The sequence below is a fragment of the Mastigoproctus giganteus genome, chromosome 2, assembly GCF_048544385.1.
Source record: "Mastigoproctus giganteus isolate SK-2022 chromosome 2, ASM4854438v1, whole genome shotgun sequence".
In the NCBI taxonomy this organism is placed as follows: Eukaryota; Metazoa; Arthropoda; class Arachnida; order Uropygi; family Thelyphonidae; genus Mastigoproctus; species Mastigoproctus giganteus.
This window is the reverse complement of record NC_143576.1, coordinates 115,905,955-115,921,743: the sequence shown is the minus strand read 5'-3', so window position 1 is coordinate 115,921,743 and position 15,789 is coordinate 115,905,955. Positions and strand designations below refer to the sequence as shown.

The following is a 15,789-nucleotide window of genomic DNA, read 5'->3' as shown; positions in this document are numbered from 1 at the left end:
TTTCTTATTATACTCATCAGAGTCAGTAGGCCTATAACACACTCCTACTCAATTTTGATCTCCCAATGCTTATGTCACACCAAACTGACTAGACACTGCATTGTCCAGCGATGTCGATTGGCTTCATTTCCTTGGATTTTATGTGTTTCTTGACTAATAGCATAACCCTCCTCCCTTCCTATACTGTTTATCCTTTCTGTACACATTGTACTCCCCAAATTCCATTTCTGCATTCATTATATTTGTGTGACACCATGTCTCTGATATCCCAACAATATCTGCCTTTGATGTTTTGAGCAATACCTCAAATTCATCAAATTTATTTACCAAACTCCTAGCATTGGTGTACATGCAAGTATACATGCATCTGTTCCTATTCTTAGCTACCCTAACACAACCCATGTGTTTACTTGTACCGCAGTAACTCCCAGCAGTCTCTGAAATACCCTGCATCTTGTTTTCCAGGTTGCTGCTCATTCCAATAGAAGCAGTGCAAGAATCACTTTCACTCTGCCAGTGGCTACTGTTAATCTCTTAGTCCTTGTATTCCCCGAAGCTATCAGTTTTCTGACCCACCTAACACTGCCTCGATGGCATCAACAAATATTCTTGCACCTTTTCTATTTAACTGTATCCCATGCCTGTAGAAGCAGTCTCTCCTGTTAACAAGTACAGACCAGGCCGAAAAAAATTCTACCCCTTTGAGCCTTGCACCAATCTTTCCATGGTCGAATTGATCGACAAGGCTCTCATCATATACTCCCTCCTATCGTGTCTGGGCACAATTGCTGACTCTTTAAATTCAACCCTAATTTGCGGCTTTTTTTTCAACAGTGACCTGTACTTGTTAAGTAATTTCGCCAGTCTCCTACTCTTAATATCATTAGTGCCAACGTGTACAACTATATCACCTTTTGTGCCCTTAAAAGATGATATCCCTCTACAACGTCATCAACCTTTGCCCCCGGCAGACATACCCTGGTCCTAGCATAAGCATACCTTCAACTAGGTCGATATGATATCAGAATAGCAGTTATCACAGAAATCAGCAGAATGGAATACAGGTGAACTTTAATGCTTTGATAAAACCAAACAGAGTTAAACAGTAATTATAAATTTATCCTGGAAGTAGGTTACTATGTAAGAAAGTTGCAACAACAGCTTTTAGTACTAGTTTGGAAGAAAGTTTAATTGACTAGGAAGCATTATCTAGTGGAGTTAATTGGACGAATTTTAAGATGGAAAGTTTTATAATTTATCTGTGCATATTGCTGAATTCAAATCAAAAGGGACTATGAAGCCCAATAAGTCCTATTATTATTAATATAATCTTAAATTATAGGTGAAAACCTCCTACCTTTGATTAGGACTGTTAGTCTCTCAACACTCAATCGCGAATGATTATAATATGAACTTACCCCCCTCCCCCATGTGTAGTCATAAATGAATCAAGTTAAAATAACTATGAATTAAAATAAGCATGCCTTCAACTGTCATATCACGTCAAGGGAATCGGAAAGACGGCAGCCACCGACCTCCAAAAACCAACCAACCACAAGCCATAATGAAAATTGAAAAACAATTGTCGCGAAATTCTAAAAATGACGACACAAATAACTTAATTCACACACAAGTTAAACTTTAAAACTGTTATTTAACTTCTTTTAAGAGACCACCTTATTCGGTTTGTTACCGTGTTCGCAAGAAGTACAAAAGTGATTCACAAACGATATCCCCCCTGTTTTATATCAAATTAACAACACCTGACATGAGATCATTTATATAAACCAATGTATGAATTGCTATTCATGCATGCGCGTAAGCGTCCACGAGTCCGAAATATTATAAGGTCCGCGTATATTAATAGAATTAACATTTAATCTCATTTCTAATGTTCCAGCAATTAATAATTTCAAATATTCACGCTGTTTATTAAGAACCTTGGATTCATTAAAAAGAAACATGTTCATCAGTGATTGCATGAAATGCAAGCTCAGAGGCACCCGTCCTACCTGCTCTAACTGATGCCAAATGCTGCTGTATCTTTACCAAAAGTAAATTTTGGGTTGAGCCAATATAAGTAGAATTGCACCCACCACAAGAAATATTGTAAAGAATATTGTGAGCTTCCATCGTAGGAACTACATATGCCCTATATTTCAAGTTAGCATGGAGCTTACTCATGGGTTGTGGAACAATCTTAAATTCGGTGTTCTTAAATATGTTAATAAATTGTCTATACCAATGTTGTATATATGGAACTGTAATAAAACATTTGTGATCCGCCCTGTCATTTGTTGTACCCATTTCCAATTTATATTTTGCCTGTTAACTAATCTTCATAATGGTACCTAATGAATAACCCCTATTTAAAAATCTTTTTGTCAGTTCTGTGAGCTGATCCAATAAGTATTCTCGAGTAGAGCCGTATCTATATGCATTATGAAACTGGTTAAAAATAATGCTCCTTTTATATGTAAAAGGGTGGTAGCTCGAACGGTGCAAAAATTTTCCAGTATTGGTTAACTTCCTATAAATTTTAAAAAATGTTTTTGTTAACTCTGGTTAAAGTAAAATTTAGAAAATTTATGGATTTATAATGCGGGATTTCCATTTCTAGAGTGAACTTAAGTCGAATGTGAATGTTATTAAATGTATCCAGGACCTTCTGTACTATATATTTATTAGTAATTATTAAGATATCATCAAGATATCTACCATAGAACTTTATATATGGGAGATGTGGCGTTAAGTATACCTGCTCGATCTTATTTAGATAAATTTCAGCCACCAATCCACTCAAGCTAAGTCCCATTGGTAACCCAAATATCTGCTTGTATATTTTATCTTGGAAATTAATATAATTGGTTTGTACAAGAAATTTTATCAAATCAAATATTTAATTTCTGGGTAAATTTTTAAACAGATTGTCTGATCATTGATAAGGTTCCATATTACGTCAAGGGCATATTCTACATGTACGTTTGTATACAAGGAAACAACATCTAAAGAGAATAATTCGTCATCTCTATTCAGTGTTTTTTCTTTTAATTGGTTGAATAACATCTCTGAATTCTTTAAACTAACCTTTAATGTTAAATGCAAAGGTTTAATATTGTTGTAAAGATGCGCCGCAAGCGATGCAAAAGCTGTGTTTCTGTAAGAAACAATAGGTCTAATAGGGTATCATATTTTATGAAGTTTGACTTGTCCGAAAAGAGTTGGTACCGCATTAGTCCTAGCCTTAAGGGATAAATATACAACATTGTTGTGTTGTATATTTATCAATGATGTTGATAAAGTATATTTTAAAGTGGCCATCGAAATAGTCTTTTTTTTCTGCGTTCAGTTAACTTGCTATTCAATTGTTTAATTAAGTTGTCAAACACCACTTTCTCTACAACCTGGTATGTAGAACTATCAGATATAATATTACTAAGTTTGCCTATATAATTTATTTTATTGAAGACTACAACTGTATCACCCTTGTCAGCTTTCTGTACAATAATATTGTTGTTCTGTTGTAATTTTTGGAGACTTAATGTAGAAGTTTGCAGATGATACAAAAGTTGGCAGGATTATTAATGATAGTAATGACAGTATGCTACTGTAACAGGATCTAGAAAAGTTGGGCAGATAGACTGAAAAGTGGCAACTGAAGTTTAACATTGACAAATGTAACAAATGTAAAGTACTGCATTTAGGTAGCAGTAACTCCTTAGAAATGTGCCAACTGTGTGGTACTACACTCAGGGTAGTGGAGAATGAAAGAGACCCAGGGTAATCGTGCAGTCAGATATTTAGTTTCCTGAGCAATGCAGACAGGCTGCTAGAGCAGGTCATGGGGTCTTGTCAGTGATATACAGAAATTTTGCTAGCAGTGATAAGGAATTGTATTATTAGACAGTGGTCAGGCCACACCTTGACTACTGTGTACAGGTCTGAAGGCCTCATTTTAGAAAGGATGTAAAGTTGCTAGAATGAGTACAGAGAAGGGGAACAAAGGGGTGCTCTTACCAAGAAAGGCTTAAGTTCTGCAAATTGCAGCATCTGAAGACTAGGCACCTGCGAGGTGATCTGATTGAGATGTATAACACCTTGAATAGTGTGAGTAGGCTCAATGCTGATGGGATTCTTCCTCTTACTCAGCTTACAAACCTGAGGGAGATGAACTTAAATTGAGGAAAGACAGTTGTAGAATAGATGTGCGGAAATTTGCCTTTAGCCAGCAGGTAGTTGATTGCTGGAACAGACTTCCATCTGTCATTGTGGAAGTTGATAGCTTAAATAATTTCAAGGAAGAACTGGACAAACATTTGGAGCAAATGAATGGGTGAAATAGGAAGGGTTTTTTTACATAGATTATAGATATCCAATATAACTGCAGAAAGTGGAATTATATTATGTCTTTATATATCTAATACATCTTATAGCTATTGGATATAAACAAGTCTCAATCTTCTTGCTGTGAAAGGAGATTTTTTAATAGTTTCCCTGAAGCAAGGACAGTATTGCATTGATTCTGAATGAAGACACATTTTGTTGCATATATATATATATATATATATATATATATATAGATACTGTCTAACTTAATCATGTCCATTAATTGTGAAGTGGATTACAATTTTGGAATCTGATAATTTAAGAATAAGCAGGGTTTTTAAACGTTTCAAAAAAAATAAAAAATAAATAATATGCACACACTTTGAACCAGTACTTTCTTTTTAAAAGCAAGTACTAATTCAAGAAGAAAAACAATTATTAGCCAAATTTAAAGAAAGGAGAAATTACTTTAAAAGGAATTATTTTGTAGTGAACATACCAGATCCAAGGTACAGTTGGGAATGCCTTTCACAAGATAAAGTTGAAGAACCTGAGTTCATATACAGTTTAGTGGCGACAGATGTACGGTGAAGAATTTTCTGGAGAATGGCAGAGTGAAGGAGGGAAGGATTACTTTAGGAAGCCTTTTGTAATACAGCCTACTTTGCATGTGGCCACCTACAGTTAGGTGAAGTACTTTCTTTAGGTTATAACTGAGTACAAATGCTGTCAACATTATATCTGTATATGCCAATACTACTGCTGCAACAGAAAAGTTTGAGTACTTGTAATATCATTCATTCTGGGAAACATAGCAAATTAACCATTACAAGAGCTGACAGACTAACATATGTAGTACACAGTTACTCCTAATTAACTAATATGTTATTATTGTTTGGTTGGTTGTTTCTTCCTATGAATTCTAACTGGGCCTGTGGTTGGGAAAACAGTTTTGGTTGGTCTCCTCTAATTTGGAAAAGGATGAACTAATCAGGAGGAATGGTTATCTTTCCAGTATTCCTACTGATTCTGTTGCTGTAATCTTTTTTAATATATGGAAGGAATTGCATCTTTTTGGGTGATGAGTTATGTTTAATATTTGGTCTCTGTTGTCTTAAATTTATGGTTTTCTCGTTAACAAAGTGATGAGCAGTATCATTTTAAGTCATATTCCCTCTGGTGATATGGCAAATGTGCCATTACACCAGAGGGAATATGACTTAAAATGAGGTTTGTCTTGCATAAAATGTGGCAGGTTTAGAGGTTGCTGAAATGCTATCCCTTAGTTGTTTTAGATACCAGTGTCCTCTGATTCACAATGAAATGGAGCTGTGGTAGATAAAATCCTTCTTTATTTCATCATATGTTCATCTCAGCAAGCTGTGTACTTTCATAAGTCATTTGTTTCCATTTCAACTTTGCACAGCTGTTGAGTGCATAGACAGAAGAGAGAATGGAGATAAAGGATTTCCAGTAGTGATTTCAGCAACAGCAGATTTGCTGGGTGAGGTGTATTATTCCACTATAGGACAATCCATGATATTATCCAATAAGTGAAGCTTTTGATTTCCACCTCATAGAGCTGCTGAATGTTGCAAGCTTTTTCTCTGCAGGCTACAAATGTATTCCCAGACAGTTTTATGTACTCACCTTGGGATATTATGTTACTTATAGCTAAATAACATGAAAATTCATTACAAAGTTATTTAATTAAAGAAAGAAAAGTTGATTGTCTTTTTCATAGATTTTTGTGGTTGTCTCGTTGGTCTGTACTACTTAGTTTGAGAACTAAGGACAGGTGAATTTTTACCTTAAGAAATACACAAACACAAGAATTGTTTCAGAAAAAATGTTCACATTATATCTTCAGTTGATTTTGTGATCTAAGGTTATAGCCACTTATTGCTGTTATAGCTGCTATGGTGAAAGAGACAAGCCTTTTATCCAGATCTTTTACTAAAATTGTCATGTTTTCCATAAGTCTTTTTATGCACTGCACGTTGGCCATCACTGCTCTAAAGCAGAAAAATATTCGAAATGGTTATTTAATATAGCATGAAATATAAAAATATTTTCTTTATTATATGCAGCTGTGTATAATCTTTAAATGATCTCATTTCTTTCTTTTTCTTTAGGGTTCCAGTTTTAAGCAGGAATTGTTATGACGTTATATTTAGGGTTGTGGAGATGGGTGTGGCTTTGTGGTTTCCATGTGTTCTTTGGAACTGTGTAAGGTAAGTCTTTATATAGATCTTAGTAGAATGCAAAGGATACTCTCTTTACAGTGAGATAAAAATGCCTTTATTTTTTCTCTAAATGAAAATAAAATATAGAAATCATTTTTGTATATATATTTCTTGGATTTTGTTCAGCTTATCATTATATAAACAGTGATAATTTTAATGATAATTATCATTGTACTATTATATGCCCATTGAAATTTCATTGGGAAGCTTTTCACTTAAAGGGTCCAGTTTGTAACATAAGCTCCTTAAGCACTGCTTGTTTTTACCATTAATCAAAAACCGATATAATGATCAAAATGTTACAGTTGGTTAATTTTTGTAAATTTGTTATTGTGGAGTTAATGGTACTAAAAAGTATTGATGTCAGTAAATGCATTTCTTCTTTAACAGTATACTATTCTGTGTATTTTTTATCATCATAGTATGCTGATTGGGCAGTGTGTTTGAAAAATATTTTATATTTAATATAATTTGTAACACTTAAATGTATTTTTTATGTTTATAATTGCATTATATCCTTGTTAATTCGATATTATTTGAAATGCATGGCATCCATAAACCTTTACAAAACTTAAATTATTATTATTATCTGTTTATTGCTCTGTTTTAGAGCCACTCCCTGGACAACAGTGAACTGGGGGGGTGATTATTACATTCACAGGATAAGGCAGAGACATGTGTCTGGGGTTACATAGAGCCACTTGTGTGCTTAACCTAAAAGGAACAGTATTTACAGAATTCTTTAATTACATACCTGAAAATTGTGGAATACCATAGTATCCCAAACTAAGCAAAATAATATTTGGTCGAAAGTGTTGGATAAAATATGAAGTATATGTACAAGCAGGTATTTCCTTAGTTGAGGCAGTCCATATTTTCCTTCTGGTGGTGTCCCTGAGAGTCATAACGGTAGATTTTATGTATGTATCCGTTAGTTTCTGGCATCTGTAAGTGTGATGCTGGCAGAATTTATTGAGGTCGATGGTTAGACTGTTTATCAAATCAACCGTGTTTCCTGGGAACGTACGTCTCAGGCCTTTGAGGGGTGCCTCCGTAGCCAGGTGGGCAGGAGTAGTAGTGCGTAGCACACGCTTCTTGATTAGACCGGGGTTCGAGCCCATGACCACTGCATATCCCCGGAGCAATATGGCCTTAGTTGCTAATGTTCCTAAAAGGGGGGGGGGGAGCCTTTGAGGTTGCTGAAACTGATACTCAGCGGGAGCCTTGTGTCCACTTAACTTCTTCCAGCAATTCAAGGAGTTTTTATTAGGTCACTGATATCACTGAAACACTATTCGTTGTTTCTGTGCTGTTACTGCGAGATTGATGTAGAGTTGGGCCTTAGAAATAATGTACTGGTTGCCAGTACTTTTTTTTTTTTTTTTTTTGGCTGATGCTGTATAAGCCTAAGCTTCCTTTCTTGCATCATATGTCTCAACTAATGCTAAGTTTGTTTTATTACATGAATATTTTATAGAATGGACTTTTTTTTTTTACTATACTCACCTCTGAATCTTTATAGTTCAAAGATATGAATTTTAAAAAGTAAAACTTAAGTTAAAAATAGCTCAAGGAAAAAAAAGGAGTGCACTTCTCTTTACTTAGGTTGTCATACATAATTAAAACTGTGATGTGAACTAAGTAACCAAGAGTCTTGATGAGAGACTTTCGTAACATATCATCAGTTGGTTATTTCAGAAAAAGAATGTTTTGTGTGTGTTTTCATAGATGAAACTTAACTCCCAGGATACATAGCTAAACACATTTTATATGTGTTAAACTCCATATTGGTGAAAGGTTGGCTGGAAGTTTCGTATTGAGAATCACATTCTGCAAACTCTGATGGAACTATTCAATAGCTAAAGCTTCATGCAATAATAATTTATGATTGAATTTAATTTCATTTAGGTTATTGCTGAGTCTATTTGAGGATTATGGTTATGTGATTTAGCATGTTGGCTAAGTTCTGTTGCAGAATAATTAGATTGAAGACTATTTTTATGATAATAGACTCTAGTATTTGCAGTTTTGGTTGATTTAAATTTAACAGTTGTGCTGCCTATATAGCATGCTATATAGGCATAGTTACTGGCACTTGAATGCTGCCTATACAGCATGCTATATAGGCAGCATTCAAGTGCCAGTAACAAAGGCAGAAATTTTTGTTTTTGCAGGTGAAAATGAAAAGAGCTGGTGTAAACAACTCAGGACCCAGTAACGAAGAATGGGTTAGTTTTGTTTTGCTAAGAACAGTGGATAATGTTGCTATCCACTGTTTTAGCAGCACAATGGGTTTTCCTTTCTGTAGCAACAAATAACATCATGCCCAAAAAAGTGAGAAGTTTGAACAAGAAGAAATGCACATGCCTCAAAAATTTATATTAAAAAAATATATATTTTAAATATGCATTTTCAATATAAAGAATGAATTGCTCAGGGTTGTGTTCATATTAGATTGAAAATGTAGGGTGGTATCAAAAAAAAAGTAAACAATTTTGAATTACTTCTTGCCAATAAAAGGTTTTAAAAACACAGCAATTTAGGATGATGCATTCCCTAGTGTAATGCTGAATGCACCTCCATTGTGGGGTTAATTACTATATATGAAAAACTTTTAATAATATTTTTTATTTTTTTTTTTTTTTTTATTTTTTTTAAATAAGGTACTAGCAAAAGAAAGAGCTTCTTTTTGGTTTACCCTTTTCCAGAATGGTAAATATTTCTAGGCAATGATAAACTTTCTGTGGATGTTCCTTCATTTGCTATACATTCTGATTGTTTGATGTGTAAAAACTAAGTTATTATTATGGCATGGTTTCTATAGTTTTCTTAGTTTCTATGGAAACTAAGCATTGCCAAAGTTTATAATTATAAATATGTTTCAGGCCTGAACAGTTATGGATTTTGAATCCACGCAAAATTCTGAAGAAACTGGAAACATACAAACAAGTACAACCTTATGAAGCAGAAGCCCTTGTTTCTGCTTCAAAAATTATTGTGAAAACTGGTAGGTGTTTTTATTGTAATATATATAAATTTCTTTTCAATGAACTATTTCATCTGTCTTTTGATACCATATAAAATTGTCAAAAATTACTTTCATTTGTATTTGGGGGTGTTGAGAATCATAGTGGTGCAAGTCAGTAATTTTATAAATATGAGCTGTTCATATTTCCCACCTTCTCTAGGTGTCCACTATTTAGTTTCATAGCAAAGTAAGTCAAAGTTGCGGTTCTAACTAAGTGCAGTCAGCACTTATTTTGAGTAGTTAACAATATGAGCAAAAGGTTTAGAATCATAGTGAAGCAAGCCTGACTTACACCATTCTGTTCCTAAACAGCTTGTATGATGGAGGTTATGTTTCAAGTTTGTATTGTTGTAGCAAGATATCTTTTCATATTTTGTATTTCATGTACAAGATGTCTTTTAAGTTAATCTCAAGAAATGAAGCACGTTAAGAGGCCAACCAAGTAGAAGAAGCATGCCAGGAAACTTCTTTCAGACCTAGAAAACGTAAAAGGAGAGTCAAAAAGAGTTGTAGCCAGAAGACCATTTAGCATCACAAAAGATAACCAACAAACAAAAATAGTTACTTAAGGATCACATTAATATTTTCCCAGCATTTCAAAGTCATTACACTTGAAAAGATAATCCGAACAGGAAGTTCCTTAACCCTGACTTGAATGTAAGAAAAATGTATGTGCTTTATTGTGAATGGTGTGAGCAAAGAGACATGTACTTTTTAAAGAGTATTACTATGGATGTCTTCAACACAGAATTTAATTTACATTTTCACGTTCCTCAAAAGGACTTGCAAGACTTGTGGCAAGTATAAACAGTCAATTGATGTAGAAAAGGGCAAAGAAAGGACAGGTGATTTGGAGGGGCAACATGTTTTGCATTTGGCAAAAGCAGAGAAAGCAAGAAATAAAAGGGCTGATGGGGAAAAAGCCAGAAGAAATTCTGACATCTATACAATCGCAATAGATTTACAAAAAGCCCTGCCATTCCCAAAATTAACTGTAATCTACATATAGGTGCAATATGTACTGCTATAATTTAGGTTTGCATGATGTCACAAATAACATTGGCTACATGTACATCTGAGATGAGACTATTGCATCTAAAGGTTCACAAGAGATTGCTTCTTGCCTGACTAAGCATATTAAGTTGAACAAAAAAATTAAAGAAGCAAAGAAAAAGAACAGAAACAGCAACTCGTTAGTGTAACAGAAATCATTTTAATGACAAGTTTTACATTGGCAAAAAGCCATGCTACAGAAGGTGTTTGAAAGTTCGACCAGAAGCAGTCACACAGGCTTCACAGCGGCGCCGCATGGAATCCCTAACGTTCTGAAAGATTCCTGGCGTGTCTCGAATCTCCCCGGCAGCTACAGAGATGCGAGCGACGAGGTCTTCAACTGAATCAACAGGGGTCTCGTACAACAATGTCTTCATTTGACCCCAGCAGAAGAAGTCCAGGCATGATAGGTCCGGCGATCTAGCAGGCCAATGAACCGGACCGCTACGACCTATCCAATGCTGTCCAAATGTAATGTTTAGGTGTTGGCGGACGTCGTTGGTGTAATGTGGGGGAGCCCCATCATGCTGGAATCACATTGAGCGGCGCAACGACTGAGGAACATGTGCTTCTTCAATAAGTTCGGGCAGGACTTGCTGTAGAAAGATCAAGAATGCCCTACTGTCTAGATGAGGGGGCAGAAGGTACGGTCCAATGAGGTGGTCTCCAACAATGCTGGATCAAACATTGACAGAGAAACGGTGTTGAGTTGCACGTGTTCGCGTACCATGAGGGTTCTCCAAAGCCCACAAATGGGCGTTATGTTGATTGAAGGTTCCGTCTCTTGTGAAACTTGCCTCATCCGTGAACAATACAGATGCAGCAAATGCACTGTCTGCTGCACTCTGTTGAAGAAACCAAGTAGCAAAAGTCCTCCGGAGTGGATAATCCGCAGGCTCCAATGATTGGACGCGTTGCAGATGGTATGAACTCATTTGGTTTGTTGACAGTATCCTCCATACAGTGGATTGGGAAATACCCAATCGTTGGCCTATCGCTCGAGTACTCTTACTCGGATTACCTTCTGCAAGACGTAGGACATTCTCCTCATTGTCTGGTGTCCTCATCGTTCGCTCTCGCTTCATGGTACCTCTCGTGAAACAACCAGTCTAACGTAACCTTCTGTGCACACGTGCAAAAATCGTATGATGAGGAGCACGCCTGTACGGGAAACGTTCCTGGTACAAGCGCAGAGCGGCGCACCCGTTACAGTCCGCAGCTCCATACGCGAGGTGCATGTCGGCCAGTTCAACGTTTGAATACTCGTCCATCCTACTGCCTCGGGAACCGGTTCGCAAATGCTGGCTTCCGGCTTGATTGCTGTTCACACTACCTCCCGTTCAACGTCCTCTACCGCATGACAAAGGCATTTCAGACCCTGCAATGCTATGTGATTCCGATTCGTCTTTGTGCCCCCTACACCTCCTGCAAGTTTGTCGCACTGGTAGTGAATCACCCTGTGTGTGTGTGTGTGTGTGTATATATATATATATATATATTTTTTTTTTTTTTTTTTTTTTTTAGGAATTTAGTATTGCAGTTGCTTAGATAGATGCTCATTACAGTAGATTATGAGATTTACTTTGCTCCTTTTTATCTTGTATGGGATGTGGTTTTGTTGCATTATAACCCTAGTTGCTGATGTGCCATAAAACCTAAACAAACAAACAATCCTTTGCTCCTTTATTTGAAAAATTTCTCTTTCAGTTGATTTCTTTGATTAACATCAGCAGGATCCAAGACTTCCTTGGATCATGCTGATACTAATTAAGACTTTTTTTTTTGTTTTATGCCTTTCCTGAGGGCCAATATGCGTAATTTATGAAAATAATTTAAACTTATTATATGCAGAATGTGTCAAAAATAGAAAGGTATGCAGTTAGTTCTTTAGGCTTTTTTTTCTTTTTTAACTTTCGCTAAAAGGCTTTGGAAATTACATATACTTTATGGATCTATAAAAGGCTTACTTTCCCTCCAGATTTCTGTCAAATTTTGCTGTGCTCTTCAGATACTTATTAAATTTATAGATGAGCTCATCAGTAGATAAAGGCTCTGCTTTATTTTTAACAGAAAGAGAAAGAGAATAGTGTATACTGAGCACATGATTGTATACATATTTTCTCTCTTCTTCTACGTGATTCGTTCCCCCATCATATTCTGTGCTTTTATTCTTGTCTAGTTTTTGGTTAATTCTAATTGCAATTGAAATGCATGCGCGTGCCCGCGCACACACACACACACACACTTATATCCTGCTATAGCTCAGTTTCAGGTTCACTCAGCATTTTATACTTCAGTGCTGTGTATATTTTGATACCCTTCCCCAGAGTTGCACAGTTCTCCCCAGAATAGTGGTATTCACTACAAATGCCTTGTGGGGGGGTGGGCATTTGGAGTGAAGAGCACTGCTTATTGAAAAAAAAAAAAAAAAAAAAATTTATACCCTAATATTCTTCAATTCAATTTTCTAATCAACTAAAATTCACAGTATTTGCCTTCAAAGGCGTGGTTGTTGATTTAAATTGACTTTCAAATTGATACTGTAATTAACAAGATAACAGGTGAATTGCTGGAAAAACTGAAAATGCTGCAAAGCATTTTCCAATTTACAACAGGCAGAAATTTTAAAAGCTGTCTTTTATTACCCCATTTATTTTTCGTGTCCACAGGTAATTTACATATCTGTGTTAATTTTCTGTAGCTGTTTGTACTGGTACAAGTTTTCCTTGTCTGTAGCATGCTATATGTGGAAAATATATTGAAGAAGCCATTGCACCATTCCTTGCATATTACAAAAATGCATCATCCTGCCCAGCTGTGTTATTGAAAAGGAAGCACATGCTCACTATCATTTCCTGACGAGTTTCTTTAAACTGCATAGTGCTCCATAGCACCGCTAAGCAATGCTGGTTTCATTTTAGCTTTAGTTGACATATTGTCCACGTGTATTTTGTGTCTGACTGATTGCTTTTAACTTACTATGTAGGTGTTTTTTGTTTTTTTTTTAATTGCCTCAAAGAGACAATGTGAGTTGGTTAGTGCTAATGACATGAAGAAGGTGAAAAGCCATCTGAAGAACTTCTTGTTGGAAACTAAATTATGCATTCTAAAATGACTGGATTTGGGCTAGTGCTAGATTTATATTGCATTTAATGGTTTTGAGCAATTTGAAAATCAACATTATCACAAGCTGTTATTGTAAATAATATAAATACAGTATACAATAGTTCCATGCATTTAAGATAAGCTTTCTTGCATTTTATTAAATATACAAAGTGTGTCTGAAAAGGCTTATGACTAGATTCATAAAAAATAGAAATTTCAAGGGAAAAAAATTTATTACTATTTAATCTTCAACGTATGTCCCTTGTAACTAGATATGCTTTGCATGGTTTACAGCTTCTGGATGCCTCTGTGGAGCTGATTTATGGAATTATGTTTCACTCCCTCGTCATACTTCTTTGGATCTCTTAAATACTGTCAAAATGGTGGGATTTCACTTTGGGGAACAAAATAATCAGCATATGTCAAATCTGGAGAATACTGAAGCACTGTAATGCTCTACCTTGTGAGAAACCACTTGACAATGGTCCCATTGCACGAAGGTGCATTGTTGTGAAGCAACAACCACTCATCTGATTTAGTCAGATCTGGCCTAACATGCTGAATTCTTTTCAACAGTCCTTCTGGTAAAAATTCTTTGTGCACAACTCCTTGCCAATCAAAAAAAAATCGCTAACATCGTTTTGGTTCAAGATCTTTGGAACCAGAGTTTCTTTGGCCTCACCAAATTTTCTCCAACCCATGCAGCTGATCACCCTTTCCAGGTTCACATGTAAAGCACCAGGATTCATCAGCAGTTATTTTTTTAAAAAAAAAGGTCTGGATCACTGGCTGCCATCTCAATCAAACCTTGATATGCAGCGACTTGTTCCTCCTTTTTCCCCGTCAATGCATATGGCACAAAGTGCTAACACATTTTTCTTCTTCCTTTTTTTTTCCCAAATATTTGACAACAATCAAACACAGGGTATTTTTGATGATGTGAATCTGGTCTGTTATCATTTGGAGGGACAGGTGACGATCTTCCATTAACAGCTTCTGAACTTTTTTGATGGTCAAGTCTGTATGAGGATGGGATGGGTGACCACTCCCTGCATTGTCCTGAACATCTTCCAGCCCTTCTCGCAACTTCTCATATCAGCAAAAATTGTATAGTGAGAGTGCTTTATGTCTGGAAGCTGCACTCATCATTGCAACTGTTTGTTGTGCTTTTTCTGACTTTAAAACAAAATTTTTCTCCACTCTTTGTTCAGTCCTTGAATCCACAACAACGTGATTTTATGCACCAACTTAAACATGATTTTCCAGTAGAACACCTTTGAACGCCTTTTGCACACTGATGAAAATTGGCACAGAGCCAGTTCAGTTCAGACTTGGCAGTGATTAGTTTCAACAGTGACCAATGTGTGGTGCTAGTACACTGAAAGGACAGAATTCATGGGATACCTTGTTCTTGGGCAACGCGATGCTGTCACCTCTCCACCAGTGGATGAACCCACCACTTGGCAGGTATATAGGTACATTGCATTCACGTAGATGGTAATTCGATGTCAGTATGGATAAATGTCATGAGTTAATTGACTTTGAAAGAGGGATGATAGTGGGTGCCCGATGCATAGGTCACTCTATCACGGAGGTGGTACAGAAATTGCACTATCCCTGTTCGGCGGTATCAAGAGCATATCGGGAATGTGCCATTTCCAGAAGTGGTTACAAAGGAACTGGATGCAAAAAATAATTTTGATATCATATATTTGGATTTCAGGAAAGCTTTTGACACTGTTGCGCATGGAAGACTATTGTACAAATTGGAGCACAATGGTATTAAGTGTAAGTTGCTACAATGGATAAAAGGATGGTTAAGTGCGAGAAGACAGAGGGTGGTAATCAATGGGTGCTGCTCTTCTTGGACTAATGTTATTAGTGGAGTCCCACAGGGTTCGGTGTTGGGTCCACTGTTGTTTTGTATATTTATCAATGATATTGATGAAGGTATATCAGGCTTAATGTCGAAATTTGCAGATGATACAAAGGTTGGCAGGGTTGTTAATGACAGTAATGGCAGTGTGCTAC

At 36.1% G+C, this 15,789-nt stretch overlaps 1 protein-coding gene across 3 annotated transcripts in view; it reads left to right on the top strand.

Annotated features, from left to right (window-relative positions):
- Positions 1-15,789, top strand: part of LOC150089511 (uncharacterized) — a 258,840-nt gene that overhangs the window by 178,830 nt on the left and 64,221 nt on the right. For all 3 annotated transcript variants that reach the window (XM_090389530.1, XM_090389531.1, XM_090389529.1), the window contains exons 9-10: positions 6,462-6,560; positions 9,458-9,579. In XM_090389530.1, coding sequence (XP_090245656.1) covers positions 6,462-6,560; positions 9,458-9,579 — 221 coding nt within the window. The remainder of the gene's footprint in view (positions 1-6,461; positions 6,561-9,457; positions 9,580-15,789) is intronic.